Source organism: Ambystoma mexicanum, chromosome 3p, assembly GCF_040938575.1.
Source record: "Ambystoma mexicanum isolate Mex_15411 chromosome 3p, UKY_AmexF1_1, whole genome shotgun sequence".
NCBI classification, from domain to species: domain Eukaryota; kingdom Metazoa; phylum Chordata; class Amphibia; order Caudata; family Ambystomatidae; genus Ambystoma; species Ambystoma mexicanum.
This window is the reverse complement of record NC_090925.1, coordinates 198,940,828-198,959,893: the sequence shown is the minus strand read 5'-3', so window position 1 is coordinate 198,959,893 and position 19,066 is coordinate 198,940,828. Positions and strand designations below refer to the sequence as shown.

Genomic DNA, 19,066 nt, shown 5'->3' with positions numbered 1-19,066 from the left:
CATTGAAGAAAAATGTATGTTGTGGAACTAAAAATGCATTTTAAATGCATGAGGTTTTGTCATCACAGCTGACTTTAACACTTCTATTTAAGTCTTGAGACCGTCCCCCCATTCGATTCAAAAGACCAAGCAATGCTCACCTCTGTCTACACTTACCAGAGACATATGGGCAATCTATCTTTGAAGCTTCTTCAGAGCCAGACACGGGGAGGCACGTTTCCCTGACCGAGGTCTATTGGTGTGAACAGATGGCCAATAAGTCAACAAAAACGGATGCTAATGGATGTGGACTCTGAATAATAGTCAAAATTAAATTAAAGTTTAGGCTGAAGCCCTGAGCTGAGGACAATTGACATGCACCAGAGCATGTCACATGAGTCATGGGGGTGGAGTTGTACCCTCTGTTCGAAGGAGATAAGGGGAACAGGACCTGGAAATTAACTTTGAAATAAGATCATTGTTTTATTGCAGGCTGAATCAACACTGAGTGCCCAGGACTATAAAGAGGTTCTTGGGAAGAAAAAGTGTGTGATTAAGTCAAGTGAAAAGTATCTATGTCATTAATAAATCTGCCATAGGTTTGTAAAATAATATTTTGTCCATTAACTTGATAACCGTGACACATTCAAAAAGTGTTCAAATATGCCTTAAAAGCTCATGAAAAGCCCCATCTGATATGATTATAGCTTCACAGGAAAGGTTACAGAGCATAGCGCCAGGAAGATGGTAGCTTAATAAATTAGATACCTGTCTATAAAATCTGGTAATGGTACATTTTATCTTATTTGAATGAATCATAAAAATCTTCCAATTCGCAGCTTTAACCATGTGCCGGCATGAGACAGAGTGTGTTGCGGCCGGCATGATCAGACCAATTCAGAAATGTATAGTTTGTTACTCTTATTTATAAATTGAAGAAAAGTGTCATATTGAAGATTTTCAGCCCAGTTGAAGTCCAAATGGGTGGAGCCATAATTCCCAGAAAGTCTAATAACTAAAGGAACCAATGATTGTAAAGTGGGAGGACAATAGATGGCGAATCCGAATAATGAGCCAATACGCTGGCTCCTTAGAATGTAGATATTTTGGGGTGTGATTATGGGTGTGAAAGGAGATGCACAATGGGAAAAGGGGGCTTGTGCCAACATGAAGATTGTCTGTCCAGAATGAGTAGCTGACTACAAAAATAGGAGAGCTCTCTGAAATGATCTGAGCTGTCTAAGCTGACTGGAGCTCTATAAAACTATTGGAAGGTAGACTGAAGCAGGTGGATGCGATCATGAGAAAGACTAAAATTCTGAGGGAACCATGACAGAGGGATTGATGCTGGAGGCTACGTATACCTGAGTCTGGAGGGGGCAGTCTTACCAGATCCCTATGCTTCCCATGAGATGACCCGGGAGCTTAATGACTTTCCTGAGCATACATCCAGAGAGATATTCAATGTAAGTATCTAATCCCAACAGAACAAACCATTGGTGGGGGTCATGTTAAATTGGTATCTTTTCCCGTATAGACATTTGTGAGGAGGGCATCCAGGAGTAGATCCCTAGCCATTGTGATTTATTAATAATGTAATTCATTCCCACGTAGCCAAATGACGCAGGGTGATCTTGGAGAAGTTTGAAATCTCCAACTTCTCTCCTAGCGTGAATAACAGTATAGGCCTATAAAGAAACGTTTGACCACCTATATCCCTTCTGCAAACCTCATAACTTCCCTTAAAGGAAGCAAAATGAAACTTCTAACTGTTGAACACTTGCTGTGCCTAGCATTAAAGCAGACAGATGGCCTCATTACACGGTAGGCGGTAAGGGTTTACCGGTACCAGTATTTTACCGGTACCGGTAAATCCTTACCGCCTTACTACGAGGTCCCTTTGCGGGTTGGGGAATTTAACGCCTGCTTTTTGCAGGCGTTAAAAACCAACCCGCAAAGGGACCAGGGAGCTAATTACGGTACCGCAATTTGCGGCACCGTAATTAGCGCCTTCCCCATTCCCATAGAGCCCTTTGGGGCAAAAATGGGAATGAAGGGCAATGGGGGAAGGGGGAATTACCGCCCCACCAACCTTGGAATAGGGTGGTAATTCCCCTTTCCACCAAGGCGGTGCCAGTATTTTACCGGCATGGACCAAGGTGCTAATATCACCTTGGTCTACCGCCATCTGTGTAATGAGGCCCAGAGTGTCAAATGCCAATTGAATATCTGAGTATGTGCTGTTCAGGAAAGTGTTTTCTAGGTTAAACAAAGTGAAACAATTGACTTAAAAGCACAGTCTCTAATGAGAGTGAGAGAGAGAGAATACAAATTCAATGAGAGATTGTTCAATGTCTCGGGGTAAAGGAAAAAGGTTAATTATACATTGAGAAAAGAGTTTGAAGATTAATGTTGCTATGCCAGAATCTTGCTAGAACTGAAAAATGTGCGGGTGGGGGGTGGGGCTGAAATAAAGCACGCTGCACATGTATATTCTGCTGCCAAATAGAAAAACATGACATTTTATTTAAAGTCAGACCATTTACAATCCCTATGGTAAAGCAATACTGTCATTTCATGTTCTCAGGAGCTGCCTAAATTAACTTGATATTAAGAGTATTTTGTGTGAGTGTAGTGAAGTATATGAACTGTTCTATAGACCTGTGTTTTGTTGGGATGCACGTACAGCTCCCATAGAAAGCCAAACGATTCAGGCTAAGAAAAATCTGTTAGCACACAAGAAAAAGAAGGTGCGCTCATACAGAGAGGTGGGGAGCGCAGTTGGGAGCATTAAAACCATTCCTAAAGTAGTTATAGAGGCTTAGGTAGGTCGAGGTATAGGGCACAGTTTATATTGTGTAGCGGTAGTGAAATATAATGTGAAACGATGATGATGCAGACACAGCGCTGGGATGTGGGAAGAACTGAAATATCGCCATATTGGAAGTGAGGCTGAGCATTTTGTATTCCTTGTTGGAGGTGTAGCAGCGTGGCATAATGAAGAGTTTGAATCATTTTCCCATTGCCAAGCACCAAGGAGCGAAGCTGAGAATAGCGGCATCGAGACCGAACAGATAATGGTTTAATTGTATCAAGTTGTATGCCTGGGGAACATGAGTGGAATGTGAATGGCAGAGTGAGGATAGGGCTCACCCTTCCCAAAGGACAAATCCATGGGAGCCAGGTTAGAGGTCTACAGCTGCCAACATGCTAGGTTTAGATTTAGGCCACTAGCACCCGCAGGACAATGGCCGTCCTATTTGACCTGCCAGGTGGCTGGAAAGCAGAGTACATAAATCCATCAGAATTGGGCCAATTAATGTGGTCCTCGAGTGAGCAAGGAAGTGTACCGCGGGTGGGCAACTGAACGGTGGGAGCGAGGAACAGAACATCCTGTGATTTGTCATTCACAGAGCAAGAGGTGATGCCAACAATTCTAGTCCAGAGCTGGGGAGACATAGCTGGGGTGCCTGCATGTATGGTATAAAGAGAAGTGCACTATTATCTCAAAGGGTGACGGAATAGGGGAACCACGTATTAGAGGGTAGGGGTAGATTAGTATGTGGTGGGGGAATAACACTGTATATCGTTTACATCATGAGTGACGGTTTCCTTACTTAAAAACCTTGTACGTGCATTGAACTAACAGAGAGCTCTGTGTCAGTTTGGTTCTATGGAACTTCTGATACCTTTTTCCTTTTTGTATACAAAATAAATTTTGTTTTCCTAGCAAAGCAGTGCACCAAACCTTTTTCCTTAGAGGAGTCTTTTTATTGTCTGGTTGTCAGTATGTCTTGCCTTACAGTTTCTATTTCTCATGGGGAATAGAAAGTAAAGATAAAAAATGCACTTGTTGTCATGTTGTAGTTGTTCTGTGAATATTACTCCCAAAAGTGAATTGTGTCCTATTTATTTGTATTGAAGGAAATGTTGTAAGATGGTGTGCATTTTGATACTTATTGTGTGATACGAATTTTGTCTACTAAATAATAAATACATATTCTTTCTGCACACCGGCCTGATTCTTGGTTTGCCTATTGGAAAAGGGATGAGGGATAATAATGGTGTTATACGTGTTAAAGACAGTGTTAGTGAAGATACCACAAATATTTAGATATTGGTGTGGTACTTTTGATTGCGGGGTGGGGGACGAAATCCCTTGTGGAGATGGCTGTCCGTGTCTTTCATTTTTCCTCAATGTATGTTCCATCTTGCACTGCATATAACGATAAAACTGGCTCTCAAAAACACAACATGATATTGGCTTCCTATGGCGGAGCTGATGCACTTATCGGATTAGAGCAGTGTGTATGTGTCAAAGACTCCTCTGATGAAATCATTCACCATGCTGCTCACATCAGCTCCCTTGGAACAGCCCGCTAAGATACATCCCAGGACTTTGTGGATAGAATAAAAGACTGGTTCAGCTTTCATTTGTCCTGTATGCTGTAAGAGGGTTACTTGCACTAATTGCCATCTGCAAACTACTCTGGTGCCTCATATAAGAGTGTTGCCAGACCCCTGGACCCTACTTGAACATTAGCTCATATTCCCCTCACATCCTGGAATACGGACTCCGTAAACCAGTAACTTTACAGACTGGACCTGATTGAGGCGCAATGCTGGTCCCCAATCCAGTTGATGTAGTCTCTTTCAGGACCAGAGGGGAGCTGTGGAAATGGCTGTGCATGACTTTCATTTTTCCCAAATGTGTTTTCCATCTTGCACTGTATATTCGCTGACTTCAGTTTCTGCACTCTTTATTCTTGTAGTACATTTCTGCCAAGTACTTGCGTGTTCCCCTGTGTGAGTATATTTCGTTCTGTATTTAACTATTGCATTTAATGCTTCACTGTACTTGATTCCAACATTTCCTGGTGCGTTTTGTACTTTTACGTATAATCCCTATAGTTGCTTGTTTTCAGCACACTGGACATTGTCCATCATTGACTTTGTGCCTTTAGTGTGTGCGCGTGTGTGTGTGTGTGCGCGTGTGTGTGTGTGCGTGTGTGTGTGTGTGCGCGTGTGTGTGTGTGTGTGTGCGCGTGCGCGTGCGCGTGCGCGCGCGCGTGCGTGCGTGCGTGCGTGCGTGCGTGCGTGCGTGCGTGCGTGCGTGTGTGTGTGTGTGTGACACCATGCCTTGCTATGTGGAACTATGTTGGGTTCCGGCCATTGGGTTTAGTCCACTCTGTCCCCTGCACCTGTGGTATGCGTGGGGGTTTGTGGAATTCCTCCATCTGTGGGAAAAGACTTAAAAACCAGTTGCCCCTGTCTCTAAACCTGTTCCCAGCCCAGCTATCAGAATTTCAGAGCTAACAATCTGGCATGACCTTTTTAGCCACGTGTCCTACCCTTAGTATCCATCCACAATTTGTCCTGTCCTTGCTGAGGCCTGCAAAATGCCACTTGCTGTATGCATCATAGGTGGAGGGTGGGCTCTGGATAGCCACTTGTCCCACACCACGTAATTATCCTGCCCTCTGCCAACTCACCAAGAGAGCCCTTGACCTCTTGCATCCTTTATGGGAACCTCCTCCATTCCCCAGTCCTGAATTCAATCTCCCCTTGGGTCCCAGATGCCCTGTACTCTATAATGTTCATCTCCCCTGAACTGGGAATCACACCAAATCTAGTTTCCCCTATTGTGGGAATGGTTGGGGGTGGGCTCAAGAAGTACACTTGCCCTTCACCATGTAATTACCTGAAAATGTGTGCCCAGCCCTGCATCCCATCTCCCCTCCCCTGGAAACCACACAAAAATGTGTTCCTGGCAAGAGTCAAACAAACCAGAGGCATATGTTGAAAAAAAACATATGCCAATGGTTTGTTTGGCTGTTGCCAGGGACACATTTTTGTGTGGTTTCCAGGGCAAGGCCCTGGAGTGGGTGGGAGCGACAGCCTATAAGCCTGTGTAGAGAGGACTGGGCTCTTCTTTTTGGTTGGTGGTGGCGTTGTGTGCTGACTGTGGAGGTTGAGGAAAGAGAGCCCCCTTATAGGAGGCACCCGTGTTCCCATTCTACTCTTCAATGTCTCCCTCTTCCCCAAACTGATCTAGGGCTCATCTCTGCCCTGCTTCCCCTGGTCTCTGTCTCCCTCTCTCTCTTGTACCTGCTACCTCTCTGGGTCTCTCTGCCCTGCTCCCCCTTGCCTCTCTGTCTGCTTCCCCCTGTCTCTCTCTCCCTCTGTCTCTGTGCCTGCTTCCCCGCCTATCTCTCTCTTGCTCTGTGCCTGCTCCCCATCTCTCTCTGTGTCTGCTCCCCTGCATCTCTCTCTTGCTCTGTGCCTACTCCCTCTTGCCTATCTCACTGTGTCACTTGCCTCTCACTGGGTGCCTCTCTCACTGGGCACCTCTCTCACTGGGTGCCTGCCTCACTCTCTCCCCCTTTCCCTCTCCCTTTCTTTCCCCCACTCTCTCCACCCTCACCATCTCTACCAGCCCCCTTCACCCCATCACTCTCCAACCATTCCTCCTGCATCCAAGGGTACTGCCTAAGCCCCTGGGTTCCATGCCAGTGGGTGTGCCTAGCTACTATGCCTGCCACCAATGCCCCATGCCTGCGGCCCAGTGCAGACAATCACCTGTGTCCAGTGTGTCTAATCTACTCGGCTGGCAATGAGTCTACTTCTTTGCAAGTAATAAATGTTCCTGATTTCTACAAAGGGTTTGGTCCCTTCATTGTGTTCCCACTTCCCAGTGTAGACTGCCTGTTATTGCCAGAGGGGGGTACGGGGGCTAGTCCATCTGCGTACACAACACACCCTCACCTGGTCTGTTGACTCCCTGGTTCAAAACTGTGGCCTAGCCTGGGGTTTCCCACACGGTCTCCCCCCTTTTGGCCTGCCTCCCACTTCCACACCCTGCATTAATTATTGCCCCAAACATATCTCCTATATCTGGCAATGGCTAAAATGAAGACATTGAGAGGGGGTATTGCTGTTCTGCAGTGGCCAAGATGAAGACATTGACAGAGGGAGGACATTTCTAATTTGCAATGGCTAAAATGATGGCATTGAGATGAGACAATACTATTCTGCAATGGCTAAAATGAAGACATTGATAGGTGACATTACTATTCTGCAATGGCTAAGATAGAGACATTGAAAGGGGACATTACTGTTCTGCAATGGCTCACATGAAGATATTGAGAGGGGACATTGCTGTTCTTCAATGGGTAAGATGAAAACATTGAGAGCGGACATTAATGTTCTGCAATGGCTTAGCCAGAACATTCTAGCTGAGCATCAATTCAGTTCAGCTGGTTACAATGACATTAGACTCACTAGACAAGGTGGGGAAGCGTCCCTGCACATTTTTCACCTTGAGACATTTTCTTTGTCTCCCAAACCAGAAGATAATGCATCCCAGTTAAGAGAATTTAGACAGTTAAGGGCTTGCCCTGTGTATATGTAAGTGCTTGCCTCGTATATGTGTGCGAACTGGAGTCACAAGTTCAGATCCTGGCAGGAATGACTAAGTCCTTACTTTCTGAGGTTGATAAATTGAGTTTCATTATATTGGATAACAATTGTTACAGCTCTTAGAAGTGTGAGGCATCTGGGATGAGGAACTATATCAAACCCTAACATTAATATTATAAACTCCCCCAAATCCACCAGCCAGATTCCACTGGTATTTACCTGGGAATGGTTGCTAAAAAACAGCCACTACAATACAAAGAATAACCTTGAGCCCCAATTAGTGTTAACTCCAAAGAGAATACACTGAGAATGTGTGTCGATTTTGTTAGCAGGTTGCACAGAAAGAGAATTTGCGACATCTGATGGTTGAGTGTGTTGCCCTGGTAGATGAAAGGTCTAGACATTTGAGGCATGCAACAGCTGGATATGGGGAGATAGCACTAGACATTTTGTGGTGATGATTCATTCTGGTTTTTCTATACCTGTGAGAATAAAAGTTATTGCTTTTTTGCATGAATTGAAACTTAAAGAGTCCTAAATACACAACATTCATTTATCTCAACTATATGAAGATTTTATATGTGGGCATGAAAGTACCCTACTTTTGTTCGTGGTTTAAGTTGAGCATGAGTATGTACTTTTGTTTTAGAGTAAGAGAATTTTATTAAGTGTGTGATGAAGAGTTGTTCTTCTCTTTATCTTTTAGAGATGTAATTCTTTGTTGTGTATTTTTTCACCTTAGTTATGCAAGTCCACTGATTATGTAAATGTTGTTACATTTATTTGTTTTTATATTGTAAAATTGATCTAATTCCGCTAAATCAATAAAGAAAAAGAATACATTTGCTTTAAATAAATCAATCTGTTGCCAAAGATGTCCCAAAGTCTTTGCAGGGATTCACATGAAACCAAGAGGGCATCTTCTTGAACCATCATCCCTTTCGTGGGTCGTTTGGTTGGGGTCCTCTAATTCTCTGTACCCCTGCAAACCACCTTCAGGAGCCACCATCCTTCTTTGAGCTACTGCTGAGTGGATGATGAGTGGAACATGTGCTGCCTGTGAATAGATGGTTAAGTAGAATCATATACATATAGACAGAAGGTGCCCACAAAAGGCTGAAACGCCCACTGTTTACACTTCACAGTAAACTGTATGTGCAGGAAAATGTGCATTACAGAAAGGTAATGCAGCATGACTGCCCCAGAGCAGCTTGCAGTGGTGAAGTGGTCGATGTTGCTAGGGTGCGTAGCTCCTGCCTGCAGCCTAGAAGAGCCAGGTTAGCTTGATACCAACAGCTACTTTTGACTGCTAGGCCAACCGGTATCATAAAAAGGTTCCAATATGACATTGACTATGTGTGCTTGGGAAGCATTAGGATATAACCAGAAGCACAATAGGTAATACACAAACAGACACAAGGTTATAGTGTGCATCTTATTTGGAATTTAGATTTGAGGCCTGCTATGTACCAGCTCCTTCTTCCCCAGAGGCAGCTTCTGCTTACTGGATGATGACCGGTACCCAAGAGCTGCTTTTTTACACTTGCTAATTACATCTTTATTCCCATCCCTGGCGGTGTTTAAAAGTCTTGGAACCGCCTATAGGGGAATACTCCCACCTTGAGAGGGGATCCCCACTCTCATGTGGGTACCAGAATCCAATGAGCCCTTTCAGGAGTGCTCCATATTGCTCTCTGTCTTTGGAGGAGGGGCATCTGTTCTCCCTGAGGGCACAAGGATACAGGGCACCCTTCCAAGAGAATTGTATTTTGTATTTGTATTTTATTTTATATAGCGCCTTACGCCAAAGCGCTGTACATAGCATCAAAAACAGTACAAACAGTGGGATCAATATTTAAAACACAAAGTATTTCAAAATTGCCATAAGACCTTGCTAACCAGATGAAAGTAAATGAGAGTGTAGAGAAGCCTGAAAGGAGGAGTAAACAGTGATAGATTGGAGAGAGAGAGGGAGAGTATTCCAATTTAAAGGTGCAAGGAGAGAGAAAGATTGGAAACGAGATTGGGCACGAGGAAGTGAGGGGACTACAAGGCAGAAATGGGAGGAAGACCGAAGAGGACGCAAAGGAAGATAAAAAGAGACAAGCAAAGAAAGATATGGAATGGCAAGACCGTAAAGTGCTTTAAACACCAAACATAAGAAATTAAACTTTAGACTTTTATGAAAAGAAAGCCATCCAAGTTGAGCCAGAGAGGAAGAGATAGAGTCAAGAGGAGCCAATTGACCAAGAACACGAATAGAAGCATGAAATACAGATTTAAGTGGAGTCAAGCAAGAGAGCAGACACCAATAACTGTGTTGCTTTAAAAGTCATAAACAAACAGGCTTTCCGGATGTTATAGAGATGAAAACGACAGGAACGAGCAGTAGGTGAAATGTGGTGGGTCAAAGAAAGATCTGAATCAAGAAAAAGACCAAGATTGCGCACTACTGATGAGATAGATAGCTGAGCTGGCGGATATGAAACAACAGAAGGTAAGGAAGCCAAAGAAGTCGAGTTAGAAGGAAAAAAAATGACTTCAGTTTTTGCAGCACTAAGAACAAGAAAGTGATCGGACATCCATGATTGAATAGCCAGTAAGCAAGCGCTAAGTTTGTGATGGATCTGATAAGAGAAATGTGGAAATGAAAGAGCTGTGTATCATCAGCGTAGAAATGATGCAAGAACCCAAAAGAAGAGATAACCCCAGCTAGTGAAGAAGGGTAGTGGGAACAAATAAAGGACCAAGGACTGAGCCTTGAGGAACACCACAAGTGAGTGAGAATGTTTCAGAGGCGACCCCAGCCTAGGAAACTGAAAAAGTTATAAGAGAAAGATAGGATTTGAACCAAGATAGATTGTAACCAGAAAAACCAAAAGAAGAAAGAGCAGACAGCAAGAGTGTATGATCAACAGTATCAAACGCGGCAGAAAGGCAAATAAGTATAAGGAGAGAAGACTGTTTAGCATGACATGCAGATCGTAATGAGTCAAGAACAGAAAGGAGAGCAGTCTCAGTAGAATAACCCGGGTGAAACCCAGATTGGAAACAAGGAAGACTAGAATTTTGAGAGACAAAAGTAGAGAGTTGAGTGTAAACTACACGTTCAAGGATTTTAGAGAGATATGGGAGAAGTGAGATAGGACGGAAATTAGAAGCAGAAGAAACATCAGCGCAAGATTTTTCAAAATAGGAATAATAGTGGCATGCTTAACTAACAAGGGAAAAGTAGATGAGAGTGTCATGACCCACAGGACGTGTCCCTTTTGGTCTTCCTGGTCCTTATCGCAATGGGCCTTGCATTCCCTGACACTCCCAACATGGCTGTCTAGCGTGACACGCCTTCCACGGTCTATACGTTGGATGTAACGTATTCTACTAATAGACCGCACTCCCGCGGCTCCGTGCGTCTCAATGGTATTTCCAAGTAGCGATCAGACGTGTGCTCCGTAGTTCGCAGTATTGCTTTCCTCGTTCCTAGCTTTTCTACTTCCATTCTTGCCCTTTTCCCTTTTCCTCTTGCTTCCTGGACTCGTGCGCCATCAGCACGTCTTCTTCGTTTCCCAGATCCCCGGATTGCTGCATCCCGGAATCTTAAACGCACGCTGGAGTCGGAAGAGACTCGCTCAGCCTTATTCAAGCCCAGGTCTGTCCGCAAGAAGACACCGCCCACGGAGTCCAGCAAGGATCGGTCTCCAAGAACACGAGAAGGGGGGAACTCCGTGACAGAGAGAAGGCAAAAACTAAATAAAACTGTACGGTAGGATACAAGTGAAGGATAGATTTTAGATATAAATACAGATGGTATAGGATCCAGAGGAGATGAAGTAGGGGGAGCACAAGCAAGAAGGCAAAGGGTGTCTTCATTAGTGATAGAGGTGAAGACAGAGAAAGTTGCCTTTGGAGATTCAAGAAAGGGTACAGAGTACGTAGAATTGTCCTGAGCACGAGAAGACGCAATAGCTTATCGAAATGAGGAGACTTTAGTAGTAAAGTAGAGTGCAGGATCTGTAGGAGCTAGTAGCATATTGTCTTCTCTATCTGGCTGGGGCTCTTTACCGTTCTGGGGGTGCTAGAATTCATGGAGCCATCTCAGTGGAATGTACTTGCTCTGTGGTGGGTGGCCTCTGCCTTTTTCAGGGTAGCTTTGCCACTCTTAGATTGTATGCCGCTTGTTGCCCCAGGAATTTTAGGGATATAAACTTAGAGCTCTCGGGTCAGAGATTGCTTTGGTTATTTATGGACCTATCATCGGATAACAGTTAGCAAAGGTTTCCAACCTTTGGCTCTTCACATGTGTTTGACTACCACTCCGATTCGCCATGGTGAGGAATCAGGAGAGCCCTATCCCTGTGTACTACTGGATGGGATGCACTTCTTTTGTAAAGAATTGTTTAACCAAACATAGGTCCCCAAAGTTAATGCAAATGGTCCAATACTAAAAATATATTTTGAGGAGCAAAAAGGCGAACACACCCTGGTTATGTTTGTGTAGCGTAATTTGAACTCAAGGCTATTCTAATATATGGATAGACAACCGTGCTCAACTCCCGAAAAACTGAAATTGACCATCATTGTTTTTTTATGAACATTTATCATTGAAAGTTCAATCAAAACATTTTTTATAGTAGGAATATCATGTTGAAACAAAAATCGTATATACATTCCGATCAATTTTGTTATGTAGTATCATAGACTCAACATATACACAGAATGTATATACGATTTAGTTTATAATTATGATGTTCCTACTATGAAAAAAGTCTTGATTGAACTTTCTATGACAAATGTTCATGAAAAACACAACCATTTTAATGAAATTTCAGTTTTCTGGAGTTGTGCATGGGTGGTCTGTCCATATATTAGGGTAACCTTGAGCCCCGATTCGTCATATCCCTGTAGCCAAGTCCCTACGAGGGTGGGAACTCGGAAGGGCTTTGGTCTTGACTCAGCCTGTAGACTCATATAACACACAGCCCACTTCCAGGTTCCTTATGGGTATACTATAGCTGCCGCTCTTCGAGTGGCCAATGCTATGGGTATTTACAGATCTGCCCTCGGATAATCCACACATTATAAATGTATATCCAATTATCTCTAAGGGTAAGGGACACTGTTTCCTCACCTATGGGGACCAAGGACAAATCTTTGAAACAAAATGTGATTCCTTTAGCTCAAGTGGCCAGGAATAATCCACCAATCGGAGAGAGAAGGAATAATCCACCAATCTGAGAGCTAAGGAATAATCCACCAATCGGAGAGAGAAATCCCAAATATATGAGTGTTTTGCGAACAGATAAAGATTTTATGGAAACGTATGCTGCAACTTCTCTTTACAGAAGCTGAACACTAATGTGAGTCAGACTGACTTGGATTGCCCCTTTCAAATGACATGTGATATGTGTTCTGTATTTAGCTTTGTTTACTTTCTTGTATATTTGGCATAACGTGTTTGTGTATGCAATTACTCTTAACCTTGCCATAAAGCACAAGTGATACATATCCACATATTGTTGCGAAGCCTCCTCTCATGGCTGATAAAGACTACATCAGCAGATGGACGATTAACTCCGCCCCTGTGGCTGTGCTCCTCCCACAAAAACACATCTTTTATTTTGTTTTTAAAAGGCAGGAATGACCCTGAGTTGCCTGATCCAACTTCCAATTTTATTTCATTACTGATTAATCTCCAGTGCTCTCTTTCAATATGGCGCTTGTCTGTGCCGGGTGATTTGGCATTGATAAGAAAGAAGTAAAGCTCATGGGGGAGGGGTCCCCTTTGAAGGACCTGCACCACACCCATTGACTCCCTAAAAAACTTGCCTGAGAACTATAACCTGCAAAGTCCCACCGTGTCCTGGCAATGCCAGTGGGCCTATTCGGCTTAGAGTGGGCACGCTGCTCCACCGTTGAGGTGCCATCACCTGGCACCGCTCATGGGATTGTACCACCATACCGTTTTTATCCTCAGGTCAAAAACAGGCATAAAGACTGCATCTGATCCCCAGAAGGTTATAAGTTCAATTCTTGAAAGTTTTTCAGGGAGGGGGAATGGGCCTCAGTGGACCGGCAAGTCCTTTTGAGGGACAGGTCACGGGGGTCAGCTCGGCCCCTGTAAGGTTGCACCCTGGGCAGGGGGCGGTCCCCTCTGGCCCGGTCTGGAGAGCGTCCTGGGTCCCTGTAGATGTGCGGCTTCCTGGAGTTGTATGGCTGGAGTCCCACGCCGGCTTCAGTCAGCGAGCAGCGGCGGGTCCTTGCTGCGTCTGGTTCAGGAGTGCTCAGTGACATGCGCCGTTCATGGCGGGGGCTGGCAGCCTGGGCACGGGAGCGGTACGGGCTGCCCGCTGGTGAGGGCATGGGTGTCTCGTCGATGAAGGTGGTGATCTCCTCGCGGCAGAAGAATGCGTCATCAGCGCCATTTCCGCCACGCATGCCCGCCTCCAGGAACTGACGCAGGCTGGTCAAGCCGTCATCTGACTTCTGTCGCCGGCGCTGGTACTCCAGCAGGTCAGGGGGTGGGTGAATGGGCCCTCGGCGGGGGCTACCAGCCCGTATGTCATCTGAGGATGACCATTTCTGGATGAATGGCATTGAGCGGTTCGAAAACATGTCTGTCTCGTCATGGGACATACGGCGGGAGAGAGGCACCTGAGAAAGGGGGAAGACAGAAAAGAAAGAGTTAAAAACAATAAAACAAGACACGTTACATGGTATTTATTTATTTATTTATTTATTCACATTTATAAAGCGCACATCTGCCCTTAGGCATCGTGGCGCTGTTACAGTAAGTCATGCTGGGTACATAGGAAAAAATCTTACGGTTACATGCAGGCATTGTTTTTGCATACATAGTAGAGCTTTGGAGTTACATTACAAGGACCAGTTACTCTGTAATGTTTACATAGGAAGGTGGCAACATGATCTTCCTAGGAGACATTACTGGTAGGAGGGTGCAGGGAGAGCAGAAAGTAAGGGAGATTAGGATGCCTTAATGGGAGTTAAGGGTTAGTTAACCAGTGTGGTCTTAAGTGATTTGCGAAAGATGGATAGGGAGGGTTCAGCTCTGAGCACATTGGGAAGGGTATTCCAAAGTTTGGATGCAATGTATGGAAAGCCAGTGCCACCGGAATTTTCTCTTTTGACAGATGGAACTTGGAGTAGGTTGGCATGGTGACTTCTTTTGGAGCGTGATGGGGTGTTCCTGAGTATAGTTTCTGACAGGTAGGAGGGGGCAGAGAGGTTGATACATTTGTGTATTAGGGTGACTATCTTGAAGTTGATCCTTTCCTATACTGGGATCCAGTGAGCGTCTCGCCTGGTCTGCAAGAAGTGCTCTCTTTTGGGGATGGAGAGAAGTGCGCGGAGTGCATTGTTCTGAACTGTTTGAAGTTTCTTGAGGTTTTTAGCAGAGGTACCTGCCAGGAGGGCATTGCAATAGTCAAGTTTAGCTCCAATTGTGGCACGAGCGATGGAGAGTCTGTTTTCGGTGGTGAGAAAGGGTTTTATGGCATTTATTAGTTTGGTGGTGTGTGCTGAGGCAGAGGCAATGGCGTTAACTTGGCGTGTCATTGAGAGGGTTGAGTCAATGTGGACTCCAAGAGTCTTAAAGGCATGGGGCTTCATTACACGGAAGGCGGTGAGCCATGGCGCTATTAGCGCCATGGCTCATGCCGGTAAAATACCGGCACCGCCTTGGCGGAAAGGGGATTTACCCCCCCATTCCAAGGTTGGAGGGGCAGTAAATCCCCCTTCCGCCATTGCCCTTCCCCATTCCCATTTCTGCCCCATAGGGCACTATGGGAATGGGGAAGGCGCTAATTACGGCACCGCATTTTTGCGGTGCCGTTATTAGCTCCGAGGTCCCTTAGCGGGTTGGTTTTTAACGCCTGCAAAAAGCAGGCGTTAAAGCACCAACCCGCTAAGGGACCTCGTAGTAAGGCGGTAATGGTTAACGGTCACCGTTACCATTAACGGTGGCCGTTAACCATTACCGCCTTCCGTGTAATGAGGCCCATGGTCTAGTAAAAAAAAAATGTTATTGTCCCAACGGGTCGGCCATGTTTTTTTAAGCCTAAGTGGCTCGATTTTAGAAAACCTTCCTATGGACCTTACCCGAGTTTTCGTCCATTAAACACACGCGAAAACAAGCACCAGGGAGCCGCCATTTTCTGATAATCCTATCTTTTCCCCGATCGCCCTGGCTGACCTGCTTTTGCGGCACTAAATCAATTCCCCCGCCCTTGAGCCTGACATTATCAAAACATTCATATTCCCCGCCTCTCCCCGTGACGTTACTGTGCTGCGTAGGCAAACGCGCCCAGTCGTCTTCTGCGCGACTCCACACAGAATCCGGAAACCAACACAGATCAACTCACAACACAGCGCGCCACAATTCGGAATATGAAACTGTACTTTAAAATGAAACAGCAACACGGTACATTTGGTAAAGTACATTTATTTGACATTAAATGTTTAGAGAATATTCAGCAATTGACATATGAACTCCGGAAGCCATTTATTTTCTTTTATCTGTATCCGCAATAACTGTTCCGTTTCATCTTGAGTCACGCGCGGTCCCTCTATGGTACACAGGGTGTTCATTTTCGTAAAAAGAATCACTTTGGAAGCACGGTGAACCGCAAGGCTGTTCCATCAACTAGGCACTAGTCCATCCTAAAGGTTGATATGTTGCTTCTAGCCACTAGTACAGCGTAAGGGCATGTGGGCCCTTGGCGATCGTCCCATAATATGGTGATCGTGCTCCAGTTGTTTACACGAAGCTGCAGGTGTCTGCTGAAGAATCCATCCGCCGGTGTCTCAAACAGATGGCAGTGGCAGTAAGGGATCAAATACCTGTTATGAAAACAAAAAAATGATAATTAGTCTCGCTAGCCGAACTTCATTAATATTACTCATTTTATTTATTACGGCCGATCAGAAACTATTTGCTTGCAAGGGTAGTTCAATGGAGTATGTTCGTCTCTAAAATCAATGCGAAAAGTAACGAGATAAATCGAGGCCAACACACAATGGTAAACGACAGTCTACATGCGTGAGGAATGATATGATATGGCATTTGTAACGCGCCTATACTCAAGTGTTACTAAGCGTGACGAGGCAGGTGGGGAACAAGGGCAGACAGACAACGATCCTACTAGGCCAGGTGTCTTTCTGATCGCGCATGGGGATGGGCTGTACAAGGTTAGTTGAATACAAATTAAATAATAGGGCCAGCTGGTGGCAAGTGCAAGGTAAATGCCGGGAGAAGGGGCTGAAGGATACAGAGACAGTCCCGTAGTGCAGGGAAAAGTGGCTGGGCCAAGGAGCGAGATCGGTGAGACCAGTGGACCTGCATGCCCATGTGCCCACTACGAACAGTTTTACTTGCTTTTCCTAGCTCTTCATTCATTCATTTATTCATGCATCCATTCATTAAATCTTCATTCCGGTATAAAAGCGTGTAAAGATTTACTTACATTATATTTGAAATTTCCATTGTGTCTCTTCGTAATGCAGTCTGTAAAACGGACCGTGCTCTTAACAATGATTTTTCGTATACTGACCTAAAACTGAAACTCGGTCTAGTTTCTGAATTTTCTGCCTTATCGTCTCTTACGTTATTGCGCACTCCCTTCAAATGTAGTTCTTTCGGCATGGTCCCTGTCTCAAGGTCAAAAAACAATAGACCCTTATACTTCCAGTGTGACTTGTGGGCCTCATCTGGGCGCTGTCCTTCGCATTCTTTATTTGCAACATCACGTAGTATAGGCATCTATGAGAACTTGAAGTTTAGAATCCGTCTATGTAGTGCGCCTCAATGTGCAAATGCGAACTGGCTTCTCTCCCAAATGCCACGGCCCGCTTGGCTGGCGCGTTCTAAGTGCCCCAATTTTGTCCCCGTTGTCTGCGAGCTTTGCAGCCCAAATTGAGACATTTAATTTTTGGCGGAAGGTCAGGGAACGTATAAAGTACGACAGGAGTTGAATTAAAAGTGAGATTTATTGTTTGTTTGTTTTATTATTTGCAATACGCAAGCCTCCCCTCCGTTAACAGTGCGCAGCATTTACATTTACATGAGATGAGAAAAATATATACATACACATATGTGAGGTGAATAGAGAGAATTCAAAGATGACACCCAGCTTGTTCGCCACCCATGATGGTGAAGGTAGGGGTTAGGTTTACAGGTACACTGTACAATAACATTTATTTACAAAAAGACAATCGTATTGCAATTATTTAAACCGGGATTTGTACTTCACAATCAGCTGTGCATCGGGTGGGCATGGCACAGTCGCAATGTTCGGTGGCAATGGATCACTGCTCTGCACAGAAACGTCCAAAATTCCTTATCTGTGCTTCTCTAACACAGCAACAATAAGGCCTTTCACAAAGTCAAATTGCATTTCATCATAGACTGGTTTGATCACCCATTGCTTACTTTGTTTTGAAAACACCTTAGTGTAGCGAGGCATCCTTACTTTACCCCTAGTCCTAGATTGTTCATGTCCGACATTGCTGTTATGGGCCAGGACCGCTAGTAGAGTGCGATGTTTCATGCCCCGAAAGCTGAAATGCAAGCGCTTTGGCCTGTACTTTAGGCACATATTGTGGAACACCTCCAAATCTCCTGTGTGACAGAATTCTGTCAGTCCTTTCAAATCTCTTGATAGAGATTTGTCGAAAACAATCTTCTCAATGGCTTTGTGTGTCGGTGAAGATGGAATCAACCACTTCTTCTTCCGTGCCTCCTCTGGGGACAAAGGGCCATGTTCACATTGGTGGAAATGTGCATTTGCTGTCCAGCGGTGAACGTTGGTACAGTGGTGCATCAGTGACCGCCATTTTTCAAGTAGTATTTCCACTGACCCCTCACAAGTTTTTGAGCTCCACCAAAGATGGTTGGTGATAGAATGTGACCACTGCAAAATACTTTCAAAACCTTTTTTTTCCCTGCAGCCGAGATTTTCTTATTGATTGATTTAGCAAGATGCCATACGTCAAATTGATGTTTAATATGTGGTAACTGCTCTCTCATTGTCTTGGCAATTGAAACGTGTCTATCCGTGGCTATGAGGTCGATGTGCATTCCCCTCGATTGTAGATATTCCACTGATTTTATAAAACCTAGTTTCTCCATGGCCACTGACGATGTACATTGTGTTACTTGCACGACCACCGAACTCACAATTTTCTTACTATCCATGTCCTGAAAGTGGTAGGTGCAGTACTTGGCAGAAAATCCAGGGCTGTCGCACTGTCCATGCTGCTCTCTGGCCGGCCTCTCTGGGCCCTCTTCCTACTCCTACCTGCAAGGCAAAAAACCTTGGGGTCATCTTCGACTCCACACTCTCCTTCTCTCCTCACATATCCGACGTATCTAAGAAGTCACACTACCAGCTACACCTCCTCAGAGGTATCCTTCCTTTCCTCTCCTTCCCCCAGAAGCTCACTGTCTCTAGAGCCCTGGTTCTCTCTAAGCTGGACTACTGTAACAGCCTCTATCTTAATCTGCCCCCCTCTACTCTCCGCCCTTTGCAACTCATCCAGAACAGGACTGCAAGACTTGTCCTTGGCCTCAAGCCCAGGGACCGTATCTCTCCAGGACTGAAATCACTACACTGGCTCCCAGTGACTGCGAGGATCAAGTTCAAAACCCTCTGCA

At 44.9% G+C, this 19,066-nt stretch overlaps 1 protein-coding gene across 2 annotated transcripts in view; it reads right to left on the bottom strand.

Annotated features, from left to right (window-relative positions):
- Positions 1 to 2,447: 2,447 nt before the first annotated feature.
- Positions 2,448 to 19,066, bottom strand: part of GPR162 (G protein-coupled receptor 162) — a 210,998-nt gene continuing 194,379 nt past the window's right edge. For both annotated transcript variants that reach the window (XM_069650629.1, XM_069650630.1), the window contains exon 5: positions 2,448 to 14,049. In XM_069650629.1, coding sequence (XP_069506730.1) covers positions 13,414 to 14,049 — 636 coding nt within the window. In that variant the 3' untranslated portion in view covers positions 2,448 to 13,413. The remainder of the gene's footprint in view (positions 14,050 to 19,066) is intronic.